Source organism: Monodon monoceros, unplaced genomic scaffold (genome assembly GCF_005190385.1).
Source record: "Monodon monoceros isolate NGI ecotype Baffin Bay Population unplaced genomic scaffold, NGI_Narwhal_1 Super_Scaffold_20, whole genome shotgun sequence".
Lineage (NCBI taxonomy): Eukaryota > Metazoa > Chordata > Mammalia > Artiodactyla > Monodontidae > Monodon > Monodon monoceros.
In genome coordinates, this window is record NW_021703777.1 from 133,603,231 (window position 1) to 133,617,313 (window position 14,083).

At 55.3% G+C, this 14,083-nt stretch overlaps 1 protein-coding gene across 2 annotated transcripts in view; it reads right to left on the minus strand.

The window, feature by feature from the left end:
- Window positions 1-1,003: 1,003 nt before the first annotated feature.
- The window catches only part of AFAP1 (actin filament associated protein 1), a 148,399-nt gene continuing 135,319 nt past the window's right edge, over window positions 1,004-14,083 (minus strand). The window contains exons 14-17 of one of the 2 annotated variants that reach the window (XM_029235883.1): window positions 11,916-12,080; window positions 9,309-9,499; window positions 6,145-6,309; window positions 1,004-3,289 (exon numbers count right to left, since the gene is read on the minus strand). In XM_029235883.1, coding sequence (XP_029091716.1) covers window positions 3,263-3,289; window positions 6,145-6,309; window positions 9,309-9,499; window positions 11,916-12,080 — 548 coding nt within the window. In that variant the 3' untranslated portion in view covers window positions 1,004-3,262. Of the gene's footprint in view, window positions 3,290-6,144; window positions 6,310-8,150; window positions 9,500-11,915; window positions 12,081-14,083 lie in introns of those variants that run through there. The other variant, XM_029235882.1, reaches the window with a different exon arrangement.

Genomic DNA, 14,083 nt, shown 5'->3' on the forward strand with positions numbered 1-14,083 from the left:
CAAATTCCAAACTGTTGCCACGATTAACAGGAATCTGAAACTCCTCCCTGGGGGCGGTCTTCAGGGCCCAGGACACACAGTTTTTGAGACACTTTTCAAAGGTGGCACATTCCAACCTATCAGAGTCGTCTCGGGTTTTCAGAAGGAGCCCAAAATGACTCAGGGACCAGCGAGATGAATAAGGTGGACGGTCAAGCTGGACAACGCCAAGGTGTCTGAACCGAGGGGCCACGACTAGTTCTACACATGCGGCCAAGAGAAGAGCCCCGGGGAGACCGTTGTGCAGAGCCCCAGAAGCTGGGAGCATCCCCAGACCCACTGGGTCCCCGCAGAGGACCGTCCCGGGGCCGGGCGGGAGGGCTGCTGGCTCCCCGGCCCTGGCCGACCGTCTGCGGCCTCTGGGCAGGGGGTGGTCACCTGCACCTGAGCCCACGTCAGGGGTGACCCAGCGCGCCCTCTCACCATCAATGTATCTCTGTGCAAAAGGCTCGTGAGTGAATGAAAAACATTATAAAAATATAAAAATGGAGAGGACTTTGAAGTTGATGACCCCTCACCAAAGCCAGAAGCAGATGCCTGAGGCTGACGGTGGCCTCTGTCCTAAGGGAAGGGCCCCGCGGCCCGCAGAGGGTGGCGGCCTCACGCCAGCCCCCAGTCTGGCCACCACATGTGTCTCATTTCAGTTAGGATCCTGTTACAGTTTGGCCAGCACTCTGTGACCATGACTGTCTGTCAGAGGAATGGGGACACTTCTCAAGAATCCACTTCTCTGAGGGGATGGTGACCTGCACCCCGGAGCGAGGGCCGAGGCCAGGCCACCCCTGCAGCCTGGCTCTGTCACCGCTGTCTCCCGGCTGCCCTGAGATAAGGGGGGGCAATGAGATCACTGCCAGGGTGCTGGCAGGATGTCCACGGTGTGTCTAATATGTACAGATATAAATTAAAAACTATATTTATTGAACATATACAAATAAATAACTTATTTTGAAGCAAACGCTTTAAACTAACTTTCTGATCAAATCTAAAGACATCGAGGGGAACACCTCAAGGGCATCAAAGGAGCCCGGCGCTGGCGGCCTCGGCTTCCGCGGGGCCGTTTTAAATGGCTCCGGGGGACGTCAGGATTGAATCCACCATCCTCCTTAAAAGGCTTATGGTCGTGAAAGTGAATTTAAAAACCTGGTGTTTTTAAACACAGAATACGTACACCAGGAGCCTTAAGGCCAGGGTGCAAATCCCGGCTCTGGTACCAGTTGGCTGTGTCCTTGGGCGTGACCCACAGCGATGGTCGAGGTGACATTTGCGGTGACCTCTGCTAACGGCCCACCCACCTGTGCCCATCTGCCCCCGGGCTAAGGTCATGTCTTCCCTCCTGAGCAACCATCAAAATCTGGCTGCTGTCGTGGGCCAAGTTGGCTGCCAACCAGGATAGCCTGAGAGCCTTATTTGGGGAACATTCATTCGACCGGAAGGCAGCCAGGACCCCACTTTTCCCCTTTACGGAAAGTTAGCTTCCTATGCTGATGGGGAGAGGGGCTCCTCCTCCCCAGCAGGGCCGGGAAGGTGGGCCTGAGGCTTGGAAGGGCCCTCGCTCCCCACTTCCTACTTGGATTTCCCAGGGTCAGGGTTGGGGGGCCCAACATGCTACATGCAGGTGAGGCCGCCAGTGGGCAGCCCACGGACCTGGCAGACGGCTTCGCAACCAATCCAGGTTTCAGGTGGACTCCAGCTAAACAGCCTTCGTGTCCTGCTGCAGAACTTTCTTAGCCGCTGAGACCGCACTCTGGCTCTGGTCAGTGAAACCAAACGGGCCCGTGCTGGCCTCGAGGGCCACTCCAACCCTGACTGGCAAGGCCCGGAGGCCGTGGGCGCCCCCGGGATGTGCTCGCAGGTGCACGGTTTTCTTGCTTCCTGCTCCTGTATCTGATGAGAAGCAGAGGACGGCAGGCCTACACCAACTGCAGGCAGAAAGAGCCCATCCCCGCGTGTGATTTGGTCCCATCGGTCAGTCGGCCGAGGGCTCCGGGGTGACAGATATATTTTCTGGGCAGTGGCTGCACAAAGAGAATTCCTGAGAGGTCCCTCTGCAGACAGAGGAGAGCCAGCCTGGTTCTTGGACCCACATTACCTCTACCTGTGAACTGGCCTGTCCCCTTCACGCCTTAGTGTCTGAAGGCTTCGAGAAACATCCCTCTGGAGGCAAACGGGGAAACTCAGAGAGGCCCTACCTGGCGGCCGCGCCCTGAGGGAAACAGTAAACCAAGTCCCCTGGTGGGTCACAGGGGCGGGGATGGGAGAGAAGCTCTCGGGGGTCCTTCTTCTGCCCTAAAGCTGCGCAGTTCCCAGAACCTGCTGCCTTTCAAAGGGCGTACGTGCCCCTCGGGAATGAGTGTGACCATCACCCCGAGGCCGACCGTGTCTGAGGGCCACCCGCTTGCTCTGAAGGGGTAGAAGGGGTTTGGATGCTGGGAAAAGCCGGGAAGGACACATATGCGTGAAATATCGAAAACACTGCTGCCTTTCAAAAGCCGTACAAATAACACAATATGACACAGAACCTCTGAAAAACCCTTGCAGCTATAAGCGTGGCACAGGAGAAAAAGAGAAAAGTTTTTAAAGTTTAAAGAAGAGTGACAGCTTTTCATATCCTGGTGACAGAAGCAACTGTCCAGAAAATTTTTTTTAAAAAGGTAAAAAATGCTTCACAGCACGATTCTGTGGCGCCATTACCCCTAGTGATGAGGGGGCCGGGCATGTGGGGAGAGGGAGGCGGAGACTCGGGGTGCGGGTTCCTGCTGTTCACGCTGCAGCGACATCCCTGGATCCTCCTGGCCGAGGGGCGGGCAGCCCAAGGCCCAAGCCTCGCGCTCACCCCGGCCGGGGGCACGGAGCACGTCCAGGGCCTGTCGGCCGTTCATCTTCGGTCTGGGCTGGGAGTGAGTGCTGAGACTGGTAAAAGCAATCAGTTACCTGCGTGGGAAGATGCAGCTTCTCCATCCGCCAGGGGAGGCTCTCACAATACCTTCCGTCCCTTTTCTGACTTTAAACAAATGAAGTTGGAAGCCAAAGTGTTACAAGTAAATCTCTTTAAAGGGAACCATTATACAGTAGAGAGGATACAGCGGGCAGGCCAGGGTCCTGGCACCCAGGTCCTGGGTCCTGGTCCGGCCGCAAACCCCGAGTCCTGCTGCTGGAGCGCCCGGGCCAGCTCCCTGCGGCCACGCGATGGGACGACGCTGTGCGAGCTGGGCGTCCGCAAGCTCTATGTCCCGTTCTTCAGCTCCCACTCCTGCCAAGCGAGGCAAGAGGAAGCGTGTACAGATCAAAAGGGCACATGCGGGGCTGGGACACGTCAGGCTGCATCCCATCCACACCTGTGCCCCAGAGGGTATGGGCTCAGCTGCCGTGGAAACAGCACCGAGGTTCCCCGGCAACAGGCTGAGGATCACCACACGGCCCAAACCGAGATGGGCCTGAGTCCCACTAAGGACTCTGCAAATCTAGAGAACGTGCGCGTGGCGTGGCGGTCCCCACACGGGGCCTGGCGCCAAGCAGGGCTCTCCCGCCTGCCCTGGGGGCACCGAGCGCGGCAGTGCTGGTCTGATGCAAGTGCCTGACTCCCACTGTATCCCCAGGGGGTCACTAACTGGGCCGTGAGTACACTGCACACCTTCTCATATTGTATCAAATTAGGAATTTCTCCCCCTTTTTTTTAGCGTCGAACTACAAGCTTGCTTCATTAATGGTTAAAAGCATGGCGTTAGCCAACGTGGCAGAAACAAAACCAAAACTGAGCCGCCTGCACCTCGTGAGCACGTGCAGGCGCTGGTCCTACAGAGGCATGGACGACCTCGTGGCCTCTCCCACTGCCCCACCCCCAATTCCGGGCTCCCCAGAGAGGATGCTCAGCTGCTCTGCGCAAAGGTGATGCTCCGGGCGGCAGGGAGCCCGGCGCCCGGCATGCCTCCCTCCACAGCCGCCAGCCTCTGGGGCGGCGCCGGCTTGGAGAGAAGTCGTGTGTATGTGCCTGCACACGCTGCCAAAGCCTCACACACACGATTACACGTGTAATCGTGTGACTAAGCACAGGTCACACTGGCCACCAAGCAGGGAGCTCCACAGACACGCCCAGCCAGGGGGACATGGGGAGGACCCAAGGCCGCCGTGTGTTTCACTGAAAAGGCTGCATGAAGGCGGGTGTCCCGTGCTCGGGATGGCCCAGTCCTGGTACGCTGGGACCTGGGGCACGTGTGTCAGCTCTGAAAGCACTGCAGCCACCACGCCCCGGCTCCCAGAACGTCCCTCGGCACCTGGAGTTCCCAGGCTGCGGGGAGAATGCTGGGCCTGGAGCTGGACGTCGGGGCCCTTCAGCCCCCTTCTCGGCTGGGAAACCCCGTGACAGGTGACTTGAAACGCTCTGAGTTTCAGAAGCGCGCTCCCTCACACTCCAGAGCATCCCTCATTGGGAATGGGAAATTATTCCAGGAATACAGCCTGGGGTAACGGTTTCCGAGCCCAGAACGAGTCAGACTCAGAAAGGTCCTCAGAAAAAAGGCCAGGGTGCAAGAGGAGGCCACGTGTGTGATGCATCTACAGGTGCACGGACGCTCCCAGAGGCAAGAGGCCAGGCCACCACCCCGCCCTCCAGCCGTGGGTCCCCTGCCACTATTCTCAGGAATCCTGGGAAACCCCTGCTCGATCCCACGCCTTCAGGGAGGATGTGGTCCAGTCTGAACAGCCAGCTGTGCATCTGAACCGGCCAAAACCACACGTTTTACATTTATTGTGAAAAGGGGGCAGGAAGTGCAGAGTACTGAGCCTCGGGACGGTGAGCGCAGGCATGGAAAACGTAGCCCTTTCAGAGGCTGGACTGACAGAACTGGAAACTGATTTCTTTGACAGTAGAGAAATAAATGAACTATTTTTACTGCATTTCCCTTCTGCCAATAATTAGGGGGACTTTACGGGACAGCTCTATTCTAAACATCTCTCAGGCAAAACATACCCCTCTGCAAACGAAGAACACCTGACGCATGCCGAGGAAAGTCACAAATGACGCGCAGTAATTCTCCTTTTCCCCGAATTTATCAACGCACAGGCTCAGTCAAACGCACACGCTACGAAGACAGATATTCCAGGATGCCGTTTCTAACCCTCATCGGCAGGGACCCTCCGTGAACACAGCAGCCAGAGGTTAACACGCACATTCACATCTGACACCACATCCGTTTGTCAGAAAACAACAGATTTCTAGCCAATTTGGAATGGGTTCCAAAGCTGCCAAAGAACGGAGGTAATGACAGCAAGATAGGGTCCCAGAGACAGTGAGGGGAGGATGTCTGGCCTCCACGTTCATCACAACAAATTAAACACATCTGGATGCATTAGCCTGACTGTACCAAGTAGAGTTTTTCATACCACACACTTTCAGTTAAGCCGCCAGGAGCTGTTTGCTTTGATAAACTATAGTTTTTAAAAATTCTCTGAGATTTTAAAGCTTAGCATCAAAAATCGTTAGTGGCCAATCCCATCAGAAGACTGGAAGGTACTACAGAATGGCCCCTCGGGTACAGGATTACAGGCTACGGCGGGGCTGGGAAGCAGAGGGTATGGAGAAGAGTCTGCCTCGACTTTTGATTTTTTAAAGGATCCCAGCGGTCACTGGCCAATCTCTACTTCACCAATGAAAGAACAGGTCAGGAGAAGCCAGGACACAGAACCATGCTGCTGGTTTTCCTGAAAACAGATGGTCCAGGCCTAGAGACAAGTTCTGGTCTTTTTTGCCTTTGAAAAGGAGGATTCCTGTAGGAGGGTCTGACTTTAGGAAAAACTGGGTAGATACTCGTGCAATGGCATCTAATATAGAAGCTGCAGAACTGGAACAGGAGGCCACACTGAGCTCCTGCACCCCACCCACAAAGTCTGAGGCTGAAGTGCCTCCACCACACCTTGCCTGTGCCAGTGCCGTCGTCTCCCACCCGCCCCGGGATGCCCGTTCCCCAGCCGTGCCGGCGTCCCCCACCCGCCCCGGGATGCCCGTTCCCCAGCAGTGCCGGCGTCCCCCACCCGCCCCGGGATGCCCGTTCCCCAGCAGTGCTGGCCTCCCCCCCCCCGCCCCCGCAAGCAGGAGGGGCGGGATCTCACCTTGGCCTTCCGAAGCACGTGTCCCCGGCAGGGGGAGCTGGCGGGGGCCGGCTGGCTCTTCCTCAGGACGGCCGCACTGTTCACGGGCACTGGGCCCTCTGCATCACTGGTCTCACAGCTGGACATGGGCGAGTTCTCCAGAGTCCGGTGCCTAAAAACTGGAGACTGTTAATGGAAAGAGAAGACGTTGGGTGAGGTATGGTTTCCAAGTCATCAGTATTTTCCCCTAGGAAAATGGCTTAAAGAATAAAACAAGTTCTGGAGATAGGCAAAAACGATAACAACAGTAATAGGACCACCTCACAGAGCCCCACTCTAAAAGCACCCTTAAAATATGCATTTTACAGCTGGAGAGACTGAGGCTCTGAAGGACGCTTTGCCCCGCACTCAGCGCGGGCTCTCCCAGCCCTGCGGGGGCAGCCTCTGACATGAAGGCCTGTAAAGACCTTTCTGATTTCAGGTTGCTCCTAGGCTACAGCACCAGGGGCAGAAACCACCGGTGACCAGGATGGGGGAGCACAAGCTCACGGGATCCACTTCCTCAGGGTGGGGCTCCCTGCAGCGACCAAACACATGGATACCGAGGATTCCCGACTGTTTACAGCACGGTCTCCGCAGGTCAAAGCAAGACTTACGATGGAACAAAGTGAGTCTGCAGTCGCCAAGTCTCCACGGGAGACTACAAGCTGCTCTTTGGGGAAAAAGTCGACAATCCGCTGTACGTCCCCCCCCAAAGGAGGTCTCCGCGGACTGACCTCTCCCTGCTCTGGCTGTGTTAATGTGTGACTTAAAATACCGGTTAGGTGACACCCAACGTCGTTTGAGGAGAACGGTGTCTTAATGATCATTCAAATGGGCTGCTTAGAACCTCTCTGGGGGCGATTAAGCGCGGGTCCCCAGCAGCCAACTTTCCGCACGTGCTCGCTCACTCGGAAATGCCTCCAAAGGCCACGCCGGCTGGGCTGTGGGTGCCGTGGCCGGTGGGAAGGAGAGGACCACGCCGCCCACCCCCGGGGGGCTAAGCTGGGCTCCGAGGAGGGCGGCCCACGGCGCTCCCCTAGGACAGCTAATGAGCTGCTGGCCCAAGGATGTGGTCAGGGTGGGGAGAAGGCAGAGCGTGGCACGAGGTCCGAGGAGGGGCCCTGCGAAGGGAGCAGTGGCCCCGTGGCCTGATAGCAGGAGCTTTATCAAGCCAGGCCCGTACCCTCAAGAGCACAGGGCAAAAGGAAGGAGAGCTGATGAGAGGGGGCCGAGGGGGATACCCTCAGAGGGGCAGAGAGAGCCCCGGAGAATGCAGGGTCACCCCAGACACAGAGAGCGGTGAGCGGTGCCCGGAGACGTCCAGACCTGGGGAGGTGAGGGCGGAGGTCATGTCAGGGGAGGCAGCTCCAGGGCAGCCAAACCGCAGCAGGTGGGTGAGTGGACACCTGGGCACACAGGACAGCGTCTGCAGGGGACGTGGGGCTGGGGCAGAATCTGTTTTGTAAGATGGGACACACTACAGACTCTGTCGATGCTTTGAAGGAAGCGAGGAGGGGGGAGAGGTGAAGATACAGCAGGAGGGCGTGGGAGATGCCTGAGAGGTCAGCAGGGGGTGGATCTGGAGCCACATCTCCATCCAATGGGACCAAGGATGGCGATGCCAGCGAATCCTCAGGCCCCTCCTGGGAGGTCAAGAGGCTTTCCTGCCTCCAGTCTGCCTCCGACACGGGTCCCCGGGGGCCCCTGGGACAGACCCCTGCCCCGCATGGGCCAGCACTCACAGCCCTGCCACCACTCTTCGGGGAGAACTGGCCACCTTAGTACACCCTCGGTCCCCGGTTTGGCCGGACGCTGAAAAGCCCCTGCTGGACTGCTCCCCCCAGCACCTTTCAGTGCCTGATGTGAGTGTCTTTCCCTGGCCTAGCGGTCCTCCCTTGCTACAATACGAGCTCCACGGAAAGAGAGATTCTCATCCACGAGGTCCACTGCTGCACCTGCAACCGTTTCCAGCACACAGACGGGGCACAGCACACATGTATCTAATTTGTTGAATGAGTGACTACATATCAACGAGCTGGTGAACACACGAGTGGATGGACACTTTCGCAGGCCAGGCACCATGCCCAGAGCTTTCGCACACACGAGCCCACGCAGGAGGCGACAGCACCATCCGCATTTCACAGATGGAAAATCGAGGCCTGCGGAAGGGAAGTCGTCTCGAGCCCTGGCCTCTTTGCTCACAGAGCCTGCTTTTCTCAACTCCCTGCTGTGCTGTGCTGTGCCCCAGAGGACGGGCGGCTCGGTTGATGTCATGGTTTTGGTGGTGGAAGCCCGCACTTTGCCGCTGGCTCTGCCAAGAGGTCTGGGGGTGGAGGGGGGAATCCTCTGAAAGTGAGGGGCGGTCGCTGGAGAGGGACCGGCGACTGGAGAAGTTCTGAGATGGTCTCTGCAGACAATGGGAGAATGAGGTGACCACTGCCTGGGGGGGCGGTGAGGGTGGGTGACAGGACCTCAGGGGTGCCACACACCCATAACCCAGAAACCTTGCCTGTGGGTCCTCCCAAGCCCCAGGACGCGGGAGGAGCTGGCCCAGGGCTGTGCTCTTAGGCAAAAGCTCTCTGGGCCTCTGGCTCCTCATGTGGAAAACAGAAGCCATCACGTCTGACTCAACGGAACAGCTCGTGGAAAAGAGCAAGCTCCCCAATGACAGTGGGCAGCAAATCACTCGAGGTGCTAATTTGTGTCTAATTCGTTCGTTCTGTTAGATTCCGAGGTTACAGACGGTTTCACTCATTTCCGTGTCCCCAGCATCTGGCATCATTCTCAGGACAGACATGCTAGGCATGTTGTAAAACTCCGCCACACTGAACAAAGGTTTCTATCTAATGCACTGGCATCAAATGAGGACGTGGCTCCGAAGAGATCAAAAGAACTGTACTCATGACACTCAGATTTTGCACAAGGGGGGAAAGAAAAGAGACTCAGTGTTTCCACCACCTTTGAAAAACTTCAGTGAAAGACATAAGAAAATTCCACGTCCATGAACTTAAAACACAGCCAAGAAGAGTGTTTGAAATGGACATGGGAGCTGCGTCTCTGCGGTGCTGATGCTGGGGACAACGGAGGAGCAGTGACCTGAGGAAGCGACCCCCATCTCTCTCCCGGGGAGCGGCAGGCGTTACCTGTGGACTCGACGTCCCCGGCCGGGGCTCGATGGCCAGCCCCAGGGTGACCCCGCCGGCCAGGGCTTTCTTGAGGCTCTCCTTGACCTCTGTCAGCTCCAGCTCCAGGTTGACGCGCTCTGTCTCCCTCTGCTTACATTCCTCCTCCAGCTTCTTCAGCTTCTCTTCCAGGATCACCTGGGTCTTCCTGCCTGAAATCCCAGAGAAACACGACTGCTCCAGCCGAAGACAAAGGTTTCAAGATAACAGAGGATGGACATGCGGTGCCCCTGAAAGGAGCTCCGCACAATCTGGGGGTTGAGCTCCCCTGCCTAGGGTCCTTCCCACAAAACTCAAATCCAGCTCTTCCTGAAAGGAGCAGGGTCCCTTCCTAACTGTTCTCTTTTGCTGCAGCTGGAAGAATACGGACCAGGAAGCACAGGACCTTGACTCTCACAAATGCCAGGAGTTTGGGGTCTGGGCCCAATACACTCATTTTTTTTTTTTTTTTTTTTTTTTGCGGTACGCGGGCCTCTCACTGCTGTGGCCTCTCCCGTTGTGGAGCACAGGCTCCGGACGCGCAGGCTCAGCGGCCATGGCTCACGGGCCCAGCCGCTCCGCAGCATGTGGGATCCTCCCGGACCGGGGCACGAACCCGCGTCCCCTGCATCGGCAGGCGGACTCTCAACCACTGCGCCACAAGGGAAGCCCCTCATTTCATTAAAAAAAGTTTTTTAACATCTTTATTGGAGTATAATTGCTTTACAATGGTGTGTTAGTTTCTGCTTTATAACGAAGTGAATCAGCTACACATCTACATACATCCCCACGTCTCCTCCCTCTTGCATCTCCCTCCCACCCTCCCTATCCCACCCCTCTAGGTGGTCACAGAGCGCCGAGCTGATCTCCCTGTGCGATGCGGCTACTTCCCACTAGCTATCGTTTTTACACTTGGTAGTATATGTATGTCCCTGTCACTCCCTCACTTCGTCCCAGCTTAACCTTCCCCGTCTCTGTGTCCTCAAGTCCATCCTCTACGTCTGCATCTTTATTCCTGTCCTGCCCCTAGGTTCTTCATGACATTTTTTTTCTCTTAGATTCCATATATATGTGTTAGCATACGGTATTTGTTTTTCTCTCTTTCTGACTTACTTCACTCTGTATGACAGTCTCTAGGTCCATCCACCTCACTACAAATAACTCAGTTTCATTTCTTTTTTATGGCTGAGTAATATTCCATTGTATATATGAATACACTCATTTTAAAATGAGGAACTTGGCCTAGGTGGCTTCCAAAGGTGCCACTGACTTGAAAGTCCGAATATGTTTCTCTACTCTGAGTCATCTTACTTGCCCCTATGGTCACAATACAGTAGAGCTTGCATCTCCACAGCACATTCGCTTTACTCATCTTATTGGAAACGTGTTACAGTGGCACAGGAAGGCCGGCAATTTGCCCACCGGACAGATAAGGAAAGCGATCCCCAGGGTTAATCGACTTGAGAGCACAGGCCTGGCCGACCACCTGGTAGCACGTGACAATCTCTTTTTCAAGGCCCAAAGCTGATCTCATCTTTCTGCATCTTCACTGTCCTACAAACTGGAAACAACGGTGGGAAGAAATTCTCCTCCTGTCCTGCTGACCTGAAGGCTCCCGTCCAGTTCTCTGACGGAGCCTCTGATCCCCCGGGGGCGGGGCCTCATGGGAGATTGCCACCTCCTGACCCTCCTACAGGCTGTCTCAAACAGGCTCGGCCCACACCCAGCCTCACGTTCTTTAAACTCTGAAAGCACTTTCTTTCTTAAAAACCATATAGGCACGAAGTCAGGGAAGGCTGGACCTGACGACTAACTGCTGTAACACGCCAACTCCTCCGGCACAGAAGCCGCTGGAAAGCAGGTTCTTCCTCTTGGGATCATCCTGGTCTCTACATTCCTCCTCCTTAACCCCCGAGGCCGGAAACTGAAACCTAGAGAGTCGGCCTTGCCCCAGGATCCGACTCAGTCTTGAGCTGAGGAGACATACATTTCAGCAGCCCCAGCGCCGGAGCCAGGAACCACACAGCCAGCTCCTGCCAAGGAGGACAGACGGGCTGATCCAGAGACACGGCTGTGGTCCTCACCCGCGTCTCCCTCTTCTTTCCTCTCTGGGGTTGTCCCCCCTTCCCCGGGTCCCTTCCACGAATCCATCACGGTCTGGCCCTCACCAGTCCCTCCTCAGGGAACGGAGGGCTCCTTCTACCCATGCAAAGACCTCTCAGCTGGGCTTCTGAGTGTTACCCGTCCTGCTGAGACACCGCCCCTCACACACAGTGACCGTAACTCCTGAGCCCCGAGGCTTGTGCTCCCAACGAGCTCTGCTGTCAGCCCCCAAGGCTGGGACAGCTCCCCAGCACCTACCCAGCCTCAGCCAGCGAGTTGAGGTCCAGGCCCGGCCTCCTCCTGCCTGGTCCATTATTCCACATTGTGGCACCTGCCCTGGGCTTACCACCAAGGCTTCCGAACTGCAAGAAGCACTGCATGGAATGACACGGTCTTACTAAGAGGAGAGCCTCGCGAGGTTCAGACGCCGAGGGCGCAAGAGGATAAGCCTAGACTCTGGCGCCAGCAGAAGCAGGCCCCTCGTACCGGTGTTCACTTCGATGGCGGCCCTCAGGCCCTTCCTCTCCTTCCGCAGCTGGGCCAGCCTGTCCCGCAGGCCTTCCCGCCTCTTCAGCAGCTCCTCCTCTTTGGCCTGCAGCCGCTTGGCATCCGCTTCCACCCGGTTCTTGCCATATTTGTACTGGTCAGCATCTTGAAAAGAAAAAGCATCAACAGGAAATTAGGTTTAACCAAGTAGATGATAAAGCCTGTTTAAGCGGCCTACTCAGTGACATAAACTCGAAGCTATAGTCACTTTGCTAATTCAACAAGAGAGACAGCAGGGCAGCTTTCAACCAAACAGAAAAGTGACCGTTTCAGATTATCCAATATTCTTTGAAACAAATTTTTTTTTTTTTTTTTTGCGGTATGCGGGCCTCTCACTGTTGTGGCCTCTCCTGTTGCGGAGCACAGGCTCCAGACGCGCAGGCTCAGCGGCCGTGGCTCACGGGCCCAGCCGCTCCGCGGCATGTGGGATCTTCCCGGACCGGGGCGTGAACCCGTGTCCCCTGCATCGGCAGGCGGACTCTCAGCCACTGCCCCTTTGAAACAAATATTTAAAATGAAAATAGAATGTTAGGAAATTCCTTTAACGCCTCCCTTTGAGGCATGCAACATATAATCTTCAGCAAGGTCGAGAGTGAACAAAACATTCTGTCATCTGAAAAGAGAGCGTCTACCAACATCAGAAACAATCTCTTGATGTGTGTAGTTCTCTGTAGTTTTCAAAACACTTCCATTACACTGTCATGTCTGACCCTTAAAACTGTGCCGTCCAACTCTTTTGCTGACCTGACGGCGCTATCCCCACCTCCAGTGGGGCGGGTACCTGGCATGGATGGAGCACACGATAAATAACCACTGAGTGAGTGACTGAGCAAATTAGAAAATGGAGGGGCACCCAGAGCAGTGTCTGGAGCCCGACCGCCCAGGTGGGAATCCCAGCTTGCCACTTGAGCTGTGTGACCTTCAACAAGGCACTTCATCTCTCTGTGTCTCAGTTTCCTCATCTGTGCAATGGGGGTAGTAAGGGCAGGTACTTCACAGGGCTGTTACGAGGATTAAAGTAACACTTATACAGAACTCTGAGCAAGCACAGAATGGGCACTATGTAAATGCTCATTAAATAAAGTGAGTGGATAAATGAATGAAGAGGAAACCAGACTTAAGGAAAATTTAGAGATCTGGCCAACACCACACTACTAGTTAATAGTGCATTAAAATCCCGACCCAACGCTCTTGTCCTCGAATTATTCTGGCCTTTCAATAGCAATAAGGGCTCACGATTCTGCAGCTTCTGTGGCCTCCCAACGGCCTCTGACAGCGAACGGCTCAAACCTGACGACGACCCAAGGCCTCCTGCACCTACTGCACCTGTGAGCTCACATTCCATGGTATATACCATGCTGGTTTATTTGCATGTCTGACTCCCTTATTAGACTAGAAACGACTTCTGGGGAGAAGCCATGGAGGGCGGTGTAATGGTTAATAATAAAGGCAGTTGACCAGGGAAGAGACCATGATTGTGGACAAGCAATTAATCCCCCGAAGGCTCAGCTTCACCCTCTATAAAGCAGAAGTGCTAAGGCCTAACTTGTGGGGTTAAAAAAAAAAATTCGATACATGTACTAAAACCCACCTAACAGAATCATGTGATACTCGGGCCGTGGTGGACACTCCCTGGCAGCTCTCATCCCTGGCAGTGATAAGGGAGCCCCCGGAACCCTGTCCACTCTGCCAGACAATGGTGAGCCATTTCTAACGATTTCTAGCGCCTGTCCTAAACACCGAATTCGCCGATTCTTACAATGTAAACCATCGTGACTGCATGAAAACTGCAATTTATGAAGGCAGGTACAAGGTCATCACTCCCCGCTCCATCTTCCCCTCTCTAAAAACCAACCAACCCCACCCACAGAATGATATTAAAAGGATCGCGGCATGAGGGTGACCAAATCAACAACCTGAAACAAAATCACTGCTCTTAGTGGCTTGGGTAACCACATGTTCTATAAACAGAGCACAGTCCAAACTCTGTCCACTCATTTCTGATCTAAGATGTTTCCCCGACAAACCTGTGTGCAATCGCTTACCACCTTCCACATCATTTGGTCCCCATGCAATGAACCCCGTCCAGGCTATAATGCAACTGCCTG